Source organism: Nannobrachium achirus, assembly GCF_963921795.1.
Source record: "Nannobrachium achirus genome assembly, chromosome: 5".
Classification (NCBI taxonomy): Eukaryota; Metazoa; Chordata; class Actinopteri; order Myctophiformes; family Myctophidae; genus Nannobrachium; species Nannobrachium achirus.
The window spans coordinates 45,401,885-45,419,187 of NC_137814.1; the positions used below are offsets into that span (position 1 = coordinate 45,401,885).

Below are 17,303 nucleotides of genomic sequence, written 5' to 3' on the forward strand. Positions count from 1 at the left end.
GACGTACCAATTATGAAACAACAACGCGAGGCCCGACAGGGCCGTTTTTTTTTTTAAGACAAAATAAAATGTCCAATGTTAAAATGATTATTAAAAATAATAACAACCAAAAAAATAAAAAAGAATAATTAAATGACGCGCTAGATAATAATAAACATTTTGTCATAATGATATTTAATAATAGTGACGAAAAAAAAAAGGAAAAGAGAATCATCTCTTAGTGCTACCAGTAGCCTCTGACAATCAGGGGGTGGATTGTGGAAAGTTTGGGTCGAGTCGAGTCGGGTCGACAGAACAGGAAAGCCAAACCGCCAAAAAAGTCTTAGCTGTCGCTTTCCGTACACAAGGGTTGTCTTTTCTCTTTCGATTATTGTTCTGTTTTGATTCGTTCTTCTCTGTAAAAAGCAAAAAGAAATAATCGTCATGTGTCGTTTACATCCGCGTGGATCTCTTGCGATTGGTTGGGTTTTTTTTTTTCTTGGACCCGTTGCCCGGTGTCCGTGAGTGCGTTCCCTCTCTCCTCCCCTTCCTCCTGGTAGCGGTGAGGGGAGGGGGGGGCGGGGCGGTCAAGGTGGAGGGTTAGGTGGGGGGTGGATGGCGGCTGAGATGGGACACTTGGCACACACTCCTGAGAGGTTTTGGGCAGGTGGGTGGGGGGAGGCTGCTCGGTGGGAGTGGTTACGTTGCATAGTGGTCAAAGCTGCCCAGGTACTCAAGCGCCGCCCGGTAGCACAGCTGGTACTGGTCCTGAGGAGAGAGAGACACAGGGAGGGTTGCTTAGTTAGATGACTGTTTCCCAAAAGGTGGGTCGGGACCTTTATTTTTTGTTTCCTATATTTTGTTTAATTATTATTAATTTCAAAACATTTTCAAAAAACATTCCCAAAAAAGCATGAATTAAAGAAAAATCTAAGAAATTCCAAGAATTAGAAAACAAATGTTTAAGGAGTAGTGAAAATAGCCGATCTACAAGCTCACAACGTGGCTCAAAGCGACGTGTTGTGAGCTTGCATATCTACTATTTTTGCTAGTTTGGGTCCCGGGCAAACGTCTAAGTTCTCTTTTGGGTCTTGAGCTGAAAAGTTTGGGAACCACTGAAACTGAAACATCTTCAAATGTAGTCTGGAAACCAAATGAATCTGCCAGTGCACATTAGTCTGGCCCTGCTCGTTGTGATTGGATTGGGTTTATCACCAGCGACACCTTGGAAATGCAGGTTCCACACAGAGATTCCAGACTAATATCAACGCAGTGATAGTAGTCTGGCCATGCCAGGCTACTCCAATAGTCAATCTGCTGGTTGCCCTGGGCGCTGACCCTATCTGTCTCTCTGACCATGAGAGATACACAACCAGGGGCGTCACAAGGGGTAGGAATGTGGGACTGAGTTACTAGGGCCCAAGGTGGTGGAGGGGCCTTAATTATTTTATACTTTAGCTATTGAAAAATAGCAGATACACAAGCTCACAGCTGCGAGCTTGTAGATCTGCTATTTTTGAAAAGTCGTGAAAATGTGTGAAAATCTTTGAATATATGTATTTTTTAAGCGAACATTTGTAACTCAAATTTTGCTTCTGGGGGGGTCCCTGGAACTCAATATTTTGAGATGGGGTTCCGTGGGCCAAATACATACCATTTTGGGCGTCCTTCACATGAAAAGGTTTGAGCTCCACTGACATAGAAACATAGGTTTTTCAAAAAAAGGATTTGAAATATTCAAAGATTTTTATGATTTTTCAAAAATAGCAGATCTACAAGCTCGCAGCGCGGCACTCGGTGCCGCGCTGTGAGCTTGTATATCTGCTATTTTTCAATAGTTAAAGCACAGGGTCCCGCAGTGAATCCTTGTACCCAGGGCCCAGAATTTGGTGAGACACCCCTGTACACAACAAACATAGTACTGACCCTATCTGCTGCTCTGACTGACCATGAGAGATACACAACAAACACAGTACTGCCGAGAAATCCACACTCGCAAATCCTAGCTTGACCCGGGTAGGTAACCATAGAGACAGTGCTAAGGAAGAGATGAGTTCCACACCAGCAGGGCTGTGTAGTGTCCCCAAAACAGTCACAAGTAAATATCCCTATATGTTTCGTACATTTTTATTATTATTATTTCAAAAGATAAGATAATAGATTGTTCACAAATATAAAAAAATGTCTTTCCTCACAAACATTTTTCAAAAGAATTTGAATCTCATAGATAAAAAAAAAAAAAAATCTAAGACATTTCACGTTAGGGGATTTGTTTTTTTTTAAAGGAGTAGTTCACCCCCAAAATGACTTTTTTTTTTCTTTTGATTACTCACACCATGGAGACTTGAGTTATTTTAAGACAAAAATGTGATTATAGTCAATTTACCCTGATGGTTTCCCCATCCAGTGCCATGCATTTGGGTCCCCATCCGGAATCATTGGGGGTACATTTACTATAATCACATTTTTGTCTTGCGACAAATACAAAAAAATATTATTGTACTCAAGTCTCCGTGGGGTGAGTAATCAATAGAAAAAAAGTCATTTTGGGGGTGAACTACTCCTTTAAGAAGTAGTGAAAATAGCAGATTTACATGCTCACAACGTCGCATCGTGAGCTTGTAGATCTGCTATTTTCACTAGTTTGGGTCCTGGGGACCAAACTAGTGAAAAGGGTTAGTGTAACATGTACATTACGTGTGTGTATAACAGTACGTTAAATTGTAGTGTTAGGGTTAGTGTAACAGTAGGTTAAAGTGTGGTACCTCTGTCTGCACCATGGCAGGCCGCTGGGTGCGGAGCGTCTTCACCGTCTGGAACAGGTCCACTACGCCCTCGTATCTCATCCTCTCCAGCACGATGCTGAGAGTGATGAACACACCTGTCCTGCCTACCCCGGCACTGAGGAGAGAGAGAGAGAGAGAGAGAGAGAGAGAGAGAGAGAGAGAGAGAGAGAGAGAGAGAGAGAGAGAGAGACAGAGAAACAGAGAGACAGAGAGACAGAGAGACAGAGAGACAGAGAGAGATGGCACAGGAGCGGCTGTTAATTTTGGTTATAGTCATGAGTTAGGCTATATGGATAGCGAATTAATAATAATAGTAATTCGAAAAAATACCACAATGGAAACAAGTCGCTGACTTTATTGTGTTTTTAGCCTTTACGTTACTGTGCGAAGCATGTAACATGCTTTTATTTTAACAATTCAATTCAATTCAATTCAATTCAATTCAATTCAATTCAATTCATACACTTTATCTATATCAAACCTTCGACCCAGCAAGTTTCGTTTTCCAAATAAAGGGGATTAGAGTTTTGAAAATAAACTGACGTCTGCTTTCCACAGACGGATCGATAGCATGAATGGATAGCACCTGTTATGAGTCCACTCAAGCCGTCAGCTCGTGAAATAGTCATGGCTCCGGGAGCTGAATTGTTTGTTTGAAATATTGACAGATGAATTTGAGGCAGAAACCATGGAGTATAAATTAGGAGTTATGCGTGGTGCTGAGGTTAATCCCACAAACCTGTCTGAGGACAAGCTGCGCCTTGAGCTACTGTCTACTGAGTACTGTCCCACCAGAACGCATGTCTTATGATCTGTCTATTATTGAGTACTTTCTTACTACTATCACCACTACTACTACTACTAATAACAATAAAAGTAATATAATAATAATAATTTACCTAGAATACATGCATCCACACATAACCGAGAGCATGCACTTTCATGTTAATCACCGGCTAACTCAAGCAATTAGGAGCTGCTTTTAACCTTAGATGTGTTGCTTCCTAGAGCACATGCTCGTCAGCTGGCAATTTTAAAAGCAATTTGTGGATTATTATGTTTTAATGATGCAAGTAGGCCCATTGTTCAAAATAAATGAAGAGGCTGGTTAGGCTTATCAGTGTTAATAGCAGTATTAACAGTGATTATTCCTGCACTTCTGTCACAATTCAAAAACCCATCTATTAAAGAATATTATCAACTTGGCGGTGGAGACACAAACAGGATTGTGTGTTTGATGTTGCAAAGAGGGTGGGTGGTAAGCACTAAGTGGGCTATCTGGAAGCTGTGTGATGGCATATAAACTAAGAATAAGTAGTGCCAGTAATTGACGCCTGAATACGATGTATTCTATTGTTCACATAAGTAGCTGGCCCCTCTCACTGAGTACACTACACATTTCTGCAGAGCGAACATGGGCATTTCTGAATGTTTCTGACAATTTCACCTATAGGGACATGCCCAGAACAGGGACGAAAGTGGACACCTGGTTGGCCGTGGTTAAAAGGAATTCTACTTTTTGCTACCAAACATCACAGATATGACTTCTGACAGAGATAATTATTAGAATGCACTAATCGTGACTGATGTGATATTTCTGGATGCAGGTGGAAATTCCAAGCTAGCGAATATCCTGCCTTGAAAAGTATATACAGTACACTGTGAACAACCAATGGGCTTCTTGATCAGTCCAATCTTCTTACCTGCAGTGTACAGTGATTGGTCCGTCCTGTCCAAACTGTTCCTTGGTTTTGTGCACTTGGCCAATGAAATCGATGAAGCCTTCACCAGTTTTTGGCACTCCTTGTTCTGGCCAGTCAGTGAACTGGAATTGGCGGATCGTTCTGGACTGGCCATCCTGATGACAAGGAAAACGGAGCATGTTTAATTAAATACAGTATACAGACTATGGAAAAAAGACCCCCTGACACATGGGAGAATGATGATGCATCTAGACGGCTGCAGAGTAGGAGTCAAATGCACCCGTCAGGGTCCATTTGGGTCAGGGGAGGGGATTTGAAGGGTTCCCCAAATGATTGATAGTTAGGGACCAAATGGACCCTCATGGGTCTGTAACTGAATGTTGAATGTTTAATGGACCAAATATGGAAACAAGCCTTGGGCTTTTTTTCCTGTCATCCATTTGGCGTGGTTTTAACCCGTTGCACTGCCTGCCTGTACCTTTTTATTTGTCCATTCCCTGAACAGTAACAGTTTTGGACATACAAGGTTTCCAGTGAGGATAATAAACTGAGCAGGGTTGCTGTTGTGCTGGTAATGTAATGTAACTCTTTGAACCCAGGTCTCCAGGCTGCTTGGTCAGGTGAGAAATAGAATTTTAACCTTCAGGTGCAGAAACAGGACCGTGTCAAAGGTTGTGTCTCAATAGAAGAGCAGGGAGACCAAATACAACCACCCCAATTGTATAACGTTATATTGTATTAACATGCCCTACCACGGTGCTTCTCAAAGTGGATTTCAGGGACTCTCTGGGTTCCTTCATGGGGGTCTAAATTGGCCCTTACAAGTCTGTAACTTTGGCAGTGTACAAATGAAACCAAATGGACCCTAACGGGTACATTTGGTTTCATTTGTACACTGCCAAAATTAAGGGGAGACCTTCAAATTTCAAAGTTTGAGAATCACTGCCCTACCAATACGGACTGGACAAAATGAAAATGTTATTCACACAAAAAAAAGTTACATAATGGCTTTAAGTTGCCACTCAGGATGTTGCAGTGCACTGTGGACAGATGATGACACGCAGGCCTATATATAACCCAGTGAAAGGCCTGCATCACAGGGAGCTCCAGCTCGGGCCCTCGGGGACTTCTGGCTGTGCTTTTCATGTATTTCACAGAGAGAGAGAGAGAGAGAGAGAGAGAGAGAGAGAGAGAGAGAGAGAGAGACGCAACACACACACATCATGGCTGTCAGCTGGAAACCTCGTACAGTATGTCCAAATCCATTCCCACTTTCTTGTATGATGAAATAGGGCGGCCATTTACCCCAAAAAAATCGCACCAGTGCGAAGTGAGCGGTGCTAACACAACACACGTTACATACGGTATCTCCTTGTATGGGCCGTTCTGCCTGTGACGTCAGTTACTTTATGAGTATGAGCACGGATATGGAGATCAGTACTCATAATTTGTTTTGGCTAATACACACAAAGTTAAACGTAGTAGCTATAAAAAAAAAAGGAAAAAAAAGAAATAAACATGGAGATATGAGGTATCAGCCAGACAGCAACGATACACAACGCACGCACGCACGCACGCACGCACGCACGCACACACACACACACACACACACACACACACACACACACACACACACACACACACACACACACACACACACACACACACACACACACACACACACAACTCATACATACAGTAACACTCAGTGACTGGCCATAGAAGGCAGAATTACAATGGCTTTGATTTGGGTGAGTGGGGTTTTTTTTGTATAAAAATGTCATCATCCATACAATTCCTCTGCCTTTGAGGTGCACACGCACGCACGCACGCACGCACGCACGCATGCACGCACACACACACGCACACACACACAGTCAGAGTCAGTCTCAGAGAAGCATCGTACCCTGGCGTCTGTGACTTTGAACTCTCTCAGGATGTACTGAGGCATGTTGTACTCGGCCATGGGGTCCACCACGAAGTACTGGTACCTGGCTGAGCGCTCTGCTGGCCAGTACTGATGACACTTCTCCTGGAAGAATGACAAGGGGGGGGGGAGGAAGAGGAAGAGGTGTCATTTCAGAAAAAAATCACACCCGTGTGAAGTGGAGCTGTGTGTGTGTGTGTGTGTGTGTGTGTGTGTGTGTGTGTGTGTGTGTGTGTGTGTATTGCAGTTGATGCTCAGGGCAGGCTAGACTCAACAGCACCTCTCTGGTCACCCAAGATCATGTGTACCGATTTTTGTGAGTTGCGAGGCAAGTGGTCCGTTATAGCGCCACCATGTGGCCAAGTGGAAATGCTTTTGGGGATTCGTTGAGTATGCCACCCCCGACCTGTGGTTGAAATTCAGTGTTGACTCGACCTTTTGTTTGTGATTTATGGCTATTGTTTGCAAAACGGGCCCCTCCCGCTAACTTTGGAAGCCCGTTACGAACGAACGGAATGGACTATCGCAATATCCCTTGAGTATGTTTATTGCATGGGTTCATAGATCATGTGTACCGTTTTTTGTGCAATTTGAAGAAAATATGTAGGAAAAGGAACAAAAAGTGTGTTTTGGAGAAAATTCAAGATGGCGGAAAATCTATCCTGGCGCAAATGGGCGTGGCCTATATGGGGAGATGCGTCTTGACCCAAGGAATCCAGGGAAAAAAGAATTTTAATTTTCCGATCCACGGTTCAAGAGTTACGGGGCAAAACGTAAAGTGGGCCGTTATAGCGCCCCCATGAGGCCGAGTGACGATTTCTTTTTTTATTTAATCCTTGATATCATTATAAACCTCCTCTCCAAGTTTTGTAACTGTAGCCCCTATGGTTTGCGAGAAAAAAAATAATTGAATGTGAGTTTTTGCCATTCCCATTATAAGTCAATGGGGAAAATTAATTCACTAATAAATTAATATCAATTAAACTATTGAACCTTTCTCTTAGCAAGTTACTAGCCCACTATTCCCGAGTAAGCCGGTCGATTTGACATATGGTGCGAGTGTGTGGTGGCAAAACTGTGGGACTAGTAGCGTGCCGAAGTTTAGGAAGTTCAGGCTACATACAGACACACACACACACACACAGACAGACAGACCCACACGGCCACGTATAGGGAGCCTGTGCTTCACACAGCTCCAAAAAACTTTAAGGTAACACAGTGAAAATGGTGGATCTACCATCTCATAACACAGTGGTTCTCAACCTTTTCTGGCCGCGACCCCCAAAATAATCATATTTTAACTGGGGACCCCCAAAATAAGCATATCTTAACTGGGGACCCCCCCCCCCACCCCACCCCACCCTGACGAGCACTGAGAGTTGAGGCATTACATTCTGTGTAACACGGTTCTATTGTGAGGGGTAACGAGAAGCTTGACACACCATTGTTTGTTTATGTTTCCATCACAATAATGACATCCAACAGTCTTCTGTGCCCAGATTTATACCGTGTTGCATAACGTTGTCACACGTCGAAAATAGGCTGCCTATTTTTGACGTGCAACACCGCCATGTGACGGAGTATACCATACAGGGTACCATGCAAACATCACTTTCTGTTTGAAATGTCTGGTTGACAGTAGAACAGTATAGAATAGAATAGAACACATTCCCCACGTAATTTTTGTTTTAATTAATTACATTTCGGGGTTTTGGATATTTTTTTTGTATTCGTCGCATACCTAAGACAAAACAATTATTATAGTCAATTTACCCCCATTGATTCTGGATGGGGACCCAAATAAGGCCCTGGACCCAAATGCATTTGGGTCAGAATCAATGGGGGTACATTTAGGGTCAAGGGTCAAGTAAATTTACCCCCATTGATTCTGAACCAAATGCATTTAGGTCCCCATCCAGGCCCATGCATTTGGCTCCCCATCCAGAATCAATGGGGGTAAATTTACTATAATATTTTTTTTGTCTTAGGAATACGACAAATACAAAAAAAAATATTATTGAACTCAAGTCTCCATGGTGTGACTAATCAATAGAAAACAAGTCATTTTGGGGGTGAACTACTCCTTTAAAATAGTATGTGCAGAGATTTATCCAATAACCTCTGTGGGACGCGGTGAGAGTTTGTTTGCCTGGCAACAGTGCTCCTAATTTACAGGTAGCCAAACAGATTAATCAAATAGGCTAAAGCTGTATCAAGCCTGTTAGAACATAAGGGTTGTTACCTGCTTAAATCACTGACAGATTGCACACGCTATTGTTAGCTGCACGGTAAGCATTTCATACAGGTGTTGGGCGTATGCGTGTGCGTGTTGTTTGTGTGAGAGCAGGTGTTCATGGACGTGTGTGTGTGCGTGTGCGCTCGTGCGTGTGTGTTCCTGTCTCGTCCTACTTACGCGTCCCATCTCTCTTAGCTTGGTGAGCATGACAACAATGGTGGAGTTGTGCTCCCAGAGCATTCTCCAGAAGTCTTCTGTGGTCTCTGCCAGGGGTCCCTGGGTGGCCAAGTAGGCCTTCTGCTGCCTGTAGACACAACACCACACATAGTATCAGACACTGTACACACTAGGGCATTCACCAAATATTCGAATATCAAAGTCAGTATTCGACGTTCACCGAAATCGAATATTCGCTTTTTTTTCTTTTTCTTTAAAAATACTGTATATATATTTCTTCATGGTTTATAAAGCTTGGCTAGATAGGAAGTCATAAGAACCCTGACAAGCACTTGGAATTGTAGGTATTACATTTAATGTGACTCGGTTCCGCAGATAAACATTGTGAAAATAGCAGATCTACATGCTCACAACACCTCGCAACGCGAGGCGTTGTGAGCATGTAGATCGGCTATTTTCACAGTGTTTGCCTCTTGCTTACTTAATATTTGACAGTTTGGCCAGTCCTGTCGAATATTCGACTATTCGAATACTTTGAGGTCGAATAATTCGAATACTAAAAATCACTATTCGTGAATGCCCTACTGTACACACAACACCACACATAGTATCAGACACAACATCAGACAGCGGATACAGGAAATTAGCCTCTCCAAAATGTTACTAGTTGATAATGAAGACTTCCCCTCCAACTGTTAGGCTCAGTGTTGTATTGGTCCGGTCACGCGTGTAAACGGTCACGCGTGTAAACGGTCACGCGTGTAAACGCCAACGGTCACGCGTGTCACGCCTCTCACGCACACGGATATGCATCGATTAAAGATTGCGTCGTCGTCGTCCCCCCCCCCCCCAAACATTAAATCACCAATAAAACACTGGTTAGGCTGCCTACTTGTCTAAACATAGCGCTGAGTATTATACAGAAATACATCATTTGCAGCCTTTTATTCTAAGCGATTCCAGAAACCAACACGGTGCCATTTGATGGATGCTTTTTGTAGTTTTTTAATCATACTGTTAAGGTGGCCGCAGTGTGAATTAGGCTCTGCCCCTCGCAGCTCTACTGCACCAGAGTGAATGTATAGGCGCTGTGCGTGCGCACGCTCACGTGTGGTCACAGAGAGAGCACGGAGTGAATGCACGTCTCTGCTGCTCAGGAGGATGAGCTCATAGGGCTGAGGAGGTGCCAATTGTGCTAGTGTCCTTCATGACTTTGACTCGGCTGGGTGGGCGCAGTTCCTTTGCCTGCCAAGTGGTGGCAGCAGTGCGCCGAGCAGGATGAAAAGGCAGCCGTAAGAAGAGTAACCCCTCTACCCCTCTACATATATAAAATATACTGTGTGTGTGTGTGTGTGTGTGTGTGTGTGTGTGTGTGTGTGTGCGCGCGCGCGCCAAACCATGCACAACGCAAACACAGACGAGGGCACATACACACAGACACAAAGATGCACATACGAGCACGAGCACGCGCAAGCACACACACACACACACACACACACACACACACACACACACACACACACACACACACACACACACACACACACACACACACACACACACACACACACACACACACACACACACACACACACACACACACACACACACACGCACACTCCTCCCCTCTCTCTCTATAACTTTAGCACACAGACACGTGCACACACCCACGCACGCTTAAACGTGCACACACTGTGCCATGGGTGAGCAACTAATGAAGGTGCTGCAGGCTAGGCACTAATGTGGAACCGGGAGATTAGAGTGTGCTCAGGGCCTCACTACTCGCACAAATAAAGAAGAGATAGAGCACCGGAGAGGAGAGGAGAGGAGAGGAGAGGAGAGGAGAGGAGAGGAGAGGAGAGGAGAGGAGAGGAGAGGAGAGGAGAAGGGGAGTGAGGAACCAAATTAAAGAAGAGAGATGGCAGTGGAGGAGTGCAGTAGAACGGTAAAAGGAATGAGGGTTGCAGGGGTATAAAGTGCAGGGAAAATGAAAAAAGAAGAGAAGTGAGACGAGATGAGAAGAGTGAGCAGCTCCTCCTCCTGCCAGAGTACTACTTTCTACTGCTTTGTGTAGAGAGGAGAGGTGAGGAGAAGTAGACACACAGTAGAACACTTTCTACTGCTTTGTGTAGAGAGGAGAGGTGAGGAGAAGTAGACACACAGTAGAACACTTTCTACTGCTTTGTGTAGATAGGAGAGGTGAGGAGAAGTAGACACACAGTAGAACACTTTCTACTGCTTTATGTAGAGAGGAGAGGTGAGGAGAAGTAGACACACAGTAGAACACTTTCTACTGCTGTGTGTAGAGAGGAGAGGTGAGGAGAAGTAGACACACAGTAGAACACTTTCTACTGCTTTGTGTAGAGAGGAGAGGTGAGGAGAAGTAGACTCACAGAGTAGAACACTTTCTACTGCTTTGTGTAGAGAGGAGAGGTGAGGAGAAATAGACACACAGAGTAGGACACTTTCTACTGCTTTGTGTAGAGAGGAGAGGTGAGGAGAAGTAGACTCACAGAGTAGAACACTTTCTACTGCTTTGTGTAGAGAGGAGAGGTGAGGAGAAGTAGACTCACAGAGTAGAACACTTTCTACTGCTTTGTGTATAGAGGAGAGGTGAGGAGAAGTAGACTCACAGAGTAGAACACTTTCTACTGCTTTGTGTAGAGAGGAGAGGTGAGGAGAAGTAGACACACAGTAGAACACTTTCTACTGCTTTGTGTAGAGAGGAGAGGTGAGGAGAAGTAGACACACAGTAGAACACTTTCTACTGCTTTGTGTAGAGAGGAGAGGTGAGGAGAAGTAGACACACGGCCAGGGGCGTCACAAGGGGGGGAAAAGTGGGACTGAGTTATTAGGGCCCAAGGTGGAGGGGCCTTAATTATTTTATACTTTAGCTATTGAAAAATAGCAGATTGCGAGCTTTTAGATCTGCTATTTTTGAAAAGTCATGAAAATGTCTGCAAATAATTGAATATATGTATTTTTTTAAGCGAACATCTGTAACTCAAATATTTTGAGATGGGGGGTCCGTGGCCAAATACATTATCATTTTGGGAGTCCTGAAAAAGTTTGAGCACCACTGACATAGAAACATAGATTTTTCAAAAAACCTTAGAAGGATTTGAAAGATTTTTCAAAAATAGCAGATCTACAAGCTCGCAGCGCGGCACTCGGTGCTGCTCTGCAAGCTTGTATATCTGCTATTTTTCTATAGTTAAAGCACAAAATAAGTGAAGTGAATCCTTGTACACAGTGCCCAGAATTTGGTGCGACACCCCTGCACACGGCAGGAGAGGTGACAGTGCTGGCTGGGCACGTAGAGCTATTCCGAGGTCCCCTTTTGTTTTTCGAGGTCCCAGTAATCCGAGGCTAACCTGCTGACACTGGTGAATGCTAACTAGGGATGGGACGATAAACGATATTATCGTTTATCGTGATAAAAAACACTCACAATATTGTTTGGTATATTTTGATTATTGTAAATCGCGATTTCTTTGGTCACAATAATCGTGATATGACATTTTCATATCGTCCCATCCCTAATGCTAACCTGCTGACGCTGGTGAATGCTAACCTGCCGAAGCTGGTGAATGCTAATCTGGTGAATGCTAACCCTAAGCCTAAACCCTATAACCCTAACCCTAACTCTAACCGGACTACAGGTCGGGTGGAAAACTTTGGCGATACTGTACGACAGTGATACTCAAACTCCGGCCGGAAGACTGGCCCACCAACTTAACGTCCTCAAAGTCTCGCTTCCAACAAGCTTTAAACTGAACAGATTGCACCACCCGTTCCAGAGATAATGGCCAAAACATCTTGAAAGCGGCCATTGAAATCGCCTTTTTTTTTACCAGTGGCTCTGCCCGACTATACCCAAAACGACATTGTCGGTCTAATGCAAATCAAATGAAAGAGAGATGTACTATGGCTCTACTTAACAACTGCATCATTAGCCATTTGGTAGCTAAACAGTCTGGGTAATCTATTTTAACTCATTGAGTGCCAATCCCGAACTAGTTCGGCTTTATTAGCGTATCGCAGAGTGCCGATCCCGAACTAGTTCGGCTTTAAAAAAAAAAAAAAAAATTTTTTTTTTTTTTTGAAAAAACATTTTTTGAAAATTTTTTTTTTTTTTTTGGACCCCATCAAATCTGGTGAACATGATTTCAATCGCGATTTTGCATGTTCCACCCCCATACAACCCCATCTAACATACAGGGCAGCCATGTTTGTTTACATAACATGTAAAACATAATGGCGATTATCTCAAGAATGCCTGAACGGATTTCCAATCGGATTTTTTTGTTTGAAAGCTGTGAACAAACTGCACAAATCCACTCCAATGCAATCCAGGATTGCATTGGATTTTTTAGAGCTCATTCTTCTCTGTTTTTTTCCCATGCATGAGGTGTGCAAGGTTTAATCATGGCTAAGTTGACGAAAATAAGGCTTCTAAAATGCTTGGTAGCCAATAGCTAACTTCAAGCTAACTTCATCCTCTTCCTGTACATGCACAAAGGAAAGTGTTCAGGCAAGTCATGGCTGCAGGGCTTCTGCATATACCAGCATATCTCTATGGGATTTTCTATGGCCACTGGGCGCCCTCTAGTGGTGACTAGGGTGGCACTCAATGAGTTAAGTAGATTGTTTGATTTGATTTGATTTTCCTTAGCCATAACTATCTATTTTCACAAGTTTATTTTCTGTAAAAAGCCATTTGCATTGAATGTGGACCAAGTCATAAATAACATTGTGAAGCAATTGAAAGAGAGATGTGCACAGCTATCTTTAATGTTAACTCCCTTGATAGCAGGCAGACAGATTGACAACAACCCAGCCAAATAGCAGACAAATGTACATTAGTTTGTTTGTGTTTGTGTGGAATATGCTAATTGCACAGCATTATTAAAAAGAGAGAAAATGTAGCAAATTACCTTGATTACAAATTGTGTCATTGACAGAATATAAATGGAATTCCAAGCCATAAAATGCACATTGCACTTGTCTTACGTTATGTGGAAATAAAGCAAATTAAAGAGAGAAGTTATCAAGTAATGTCATTTTATCAACTGGCCCATGGCCCCCTGACATTTTTGAGCGGTGGTCACACCGTCTCCATAGCGTGGCCGTGTGTGTATCCGTGTCTGTCTGTGTGTGTGTCTGTCTGTATGTAGCCTCTGGTGTATGTAGCCTGAGTAGTACCCTGGGTGACCAGAGAGGTGCTGTTGAGTCTAGCCTGGCCTGTGCATCAACTGCAATACACACACACACACACACACACACACACAGGCACCCCTCCCCCCCCCCCCCCCACCGCTCAGTTCACACGATTTTGTAATGTGGCCCATGGGTTCAGAAGTTTGAGTATCCCTGCTGTACGAGGTTTCTGCCCGACAGTGTCGATATGACACTTCCTACACAGATCCCGTTCCCCCTCCAATTCAAACGTGTCGGGAAATGAAATCGTCATCATCACCAGGATAAATTAGGGATGCGGTATCGGTACTCGTGGTATCGGTACTCGCCCCGATACCGGCCTATTTTGCGGTATCGGTACTCGGCCGATACTGCTCACAAAGCGCCCGAGTACCCTGTGTGTTCCGCCACTTCGCCTTTCTCTCTCTCTCTTAAAGTATCAAAAGTAAAAATACAAAATGTTTGAGCATAGCAGATCTAGAAGATCATGCACAGTACAGGAATTTCCATGGGCTAAACCTGACAAAAAAGTGAAATGTGAGGCAGTTGTGCCATGTTCTGGGAAAGCAATGCAATTTAATGTGTTATATACAGCCAGAAAGTGAGGAACAACTGATAAAAAAAAAAAAACGTAATTTAAAGACATTTTGTATCATTAATTGTACTCGTATCGGTACTCTGTTTCGGCGAGTACTCAAAATGAAGTACTCGTACTTGTACTCGGTCAGCAATAAAGTGGTATCGGGACATCCCTACGATTCAACATTCATCCAGCACCATTTTAAAGTTAATTCAGAGTTGTAAGCTGTAAGACACTGACTGTGCTGGACCAAAAGGTTCCGGTCAGGTTGCGTAGGCTGGTTTTTTACAACATGAAATCAAAATAAACTAAATGAGTAAAAGTGATATCGTAGGATGGACTCCACAGAGGCAGAAGCAAGGTCAACCGACTATATTTCTATGTATAGGCCAAGTTACAAATTAATATCTGGCTATAGTGCAGCTAGCAAGACCAGGGCTTTTCAAACTGTGTGCCGTCAAACTCTAGCAATTGATCTTCTTCGTGACCTTTAGATAATTTATGACCTTTAGATAATGTGACTTGTTTTCAAATGGTATGCCCAGCGGAAAAAAGAAGAAAAAAAGAAGGAAAAAAACAACCACTTAAATGTTGGTAAGAAATATTTACAGGGCTATTCATAACACATTCGGGGGCTGTAGCCTCCAACTCCCAGGCCTTGGGCATTATTTGTTAGTATCAAGGCATATTCCGGTTATACCAGGGCACAGTATGTACAGATATCTCGAAAGTTCTGTATGATTCAAGGAAAAAAGTACAGACGTGAAATCACGAAATTCTTCCAACTACAATAAGCAGTTTAAATCACATGGTGCTATTCAGCTGCCAACCTGCCAACACCAGCCCGCACATCAGCTCCTTTCAGCCCACTGATGTGTCATGGTGTGTCACCTCCAGCAAGGTGTGCTGAATCCATGGAAGAAAGGTGCTTATTTCCTGTCTATTCATTATCCTATGGGCCATTAGGCTAATTGCACATTAGACACACAGCATTGTAGGCTAGACAATGTCATACATGCTGCAGTGACTTCTGCGACAAGCGGCTCAGCTTTTGTTTTTTTTTGTTTTGTTTTGAACACAACATATCATCAATATAACCCTGGCAAATGTCGAGAAGGTGTGAAGGTGAAGGGTATAGATATGAATAAATAAGTACTGCCCAGCAAGCCGCCTATTCTATATCTAGTTGAAAATTGTAAAAAAAATAAAAAATAAAATGTTTAAAGAAAGAAAAATACATTCTGTATGGCACTGGTTCCCAAACAGTGGGTCTGGACCCATTTAAAATATTTATGGGTCCCTTATTTTTTGTTTTGTTTTCTACATTTGGTTTTTTTAATTATTATTATTTCAAAAAAAACATTCCCAAAAAAGCAACCATTTTCAAGAATGAAAAATCCTTCATGAAGAAATCAAAGAAATGACAAATTAGAAAACAAAATGTTTAAGAAGTAGTGAAAATAGCCGATCTACAAGCTTGTATATCTGCTGTTTTCACTAGTTTGGGTCCCGGGCAAAGGTCTAATTTCTGGGAACCACTGCTGTATGGTACTGTATATGCCAAGCGTTGCAAGCATCACATACAGTGCTGACTGCTGCTGCTGCGCACAACATCCGGATGGGCTCATGTAGCCCCAAAAACTGTAAATGAAGCACAAAGCAAATGTCTTCAGCATCGTCCCCAGATGACAGCGCTGTGCTTCAGGGCATGGTGTTTCATTTCAACCTCATTACAATGCCAAAAACCCAGCACAATTGCCCCCCCCCCCCCTCCTCCCAGAATAGCATGGCTGGAATCGATTGCTCGCCTCTCATTAGCTTAGCATATTATGGTATTTTCTCGAAGGCGCGTGGGGGGGTGAAGGGCACTGGAGGCCCCTGTTTAGTCTTTTATTTATGCCCCGGCTTTAAGAGGAGCTTAATTACATGGCGCCACGGGTGCACACACACACACACACACACACAACAAGTGTCCTAACACACACACACACACACACACACACACACACACACACACACACACACACACACACACACACACACACACACACACACACACACAACAACAACAAGTGTCCTAACACACACACAGACACGCGCGAACGCGCGGAACCATCTGATGAAGCCAAATAAGCTGCCTTGGCGACAGGCGGTGAAAATTAAGATGGAGAGTGAGAGGAGAGAGATAGAGCAGAGGTTATAAAGAGAGAGAGAGAGAGAGAGAGAGAGATGAAGAGATACGGAAAGGGGACAGAGGGAGAGACTGGGGAGAGAGAGGAGGAGAGAGTGGGACGGACCACGGCGGAGGGGGAGGTGCTCTGCAAAACACACTTCATTAGGATGCTCTCCTGCAGCAATTATACTATTTACACAGTGACAGTGGAGGGTGGGCCTCGGAGGAGCACCTTTCATTAGGAAGGGAGGGATGTTGTCTACATCACCGCAGCCTGCTGGATGACTTTGGTATTTACGCTATTTAACTCAGAGGATTTTGCTGTGTAGCCTATCCCCCAACTCCTGCCCCTCAACCGTAGGTTGTATACTGTACAGTATGTGTGTGTGTGTGTGTGTGTGTGTGTGTGTGTGTGTGTGTGTGTGTGTGTGTGTGTGTGTAGAAATATATTGTCACTGTCAGGCAGAAACCTCGTAACTCCAAGTTTCAAACGTGTGTTTTTTTTTTCATACAAAAGTGTCGCACAAAAGTAGTGACAATAGC

The 17,303-nt window shown here is 43.5% G+C and overlaps 1 protein-coding gene across 5 annotated transcripts in view; it reads right to left on the reverse strand.

Annotated features, from left to right (window-relative positions):
- LOC308285612 (receptor-type tyrosine-protein phosphatase F) overlaps positions 1-17,303 on the reverse strand; it is a 169,239-nt gene that overhangs the window by 1,694 nt on the left and 150,242 nt on the right. For all 5 annotated transcript variants that reach the window (XM_080726423.1, XM_080726426.1, XM_080726424.1 and 2 more), the window contains 5 exons: positions 8,809-8,935; positions 6,375-6,500; positions 4,469-4,623; positions 2,745-2,880; positions 1-747 (listed from right to left, as the gene is read on the reverse strand). The exon at positions 1-747 is cut by the window's left edge and continues 1,694 nt beyond it. In XM_080726423.1, coding sequence (XP_080582549.1) covers positions 679-747; positions 2,745-2,880; positions 4,469-4,623; positions 6,375-6,500; positions 8,809-8,935 — 613 coding nt within the window. In that variant the 3' untranslated portion in view covers positions 1-678. The remainder of the gene's footprint in view (positions 748-2,744; positions 2,881-4,468; positions 4,624-6,374; positions 6,501-8,808; positions 8,936-17,303) is intronic.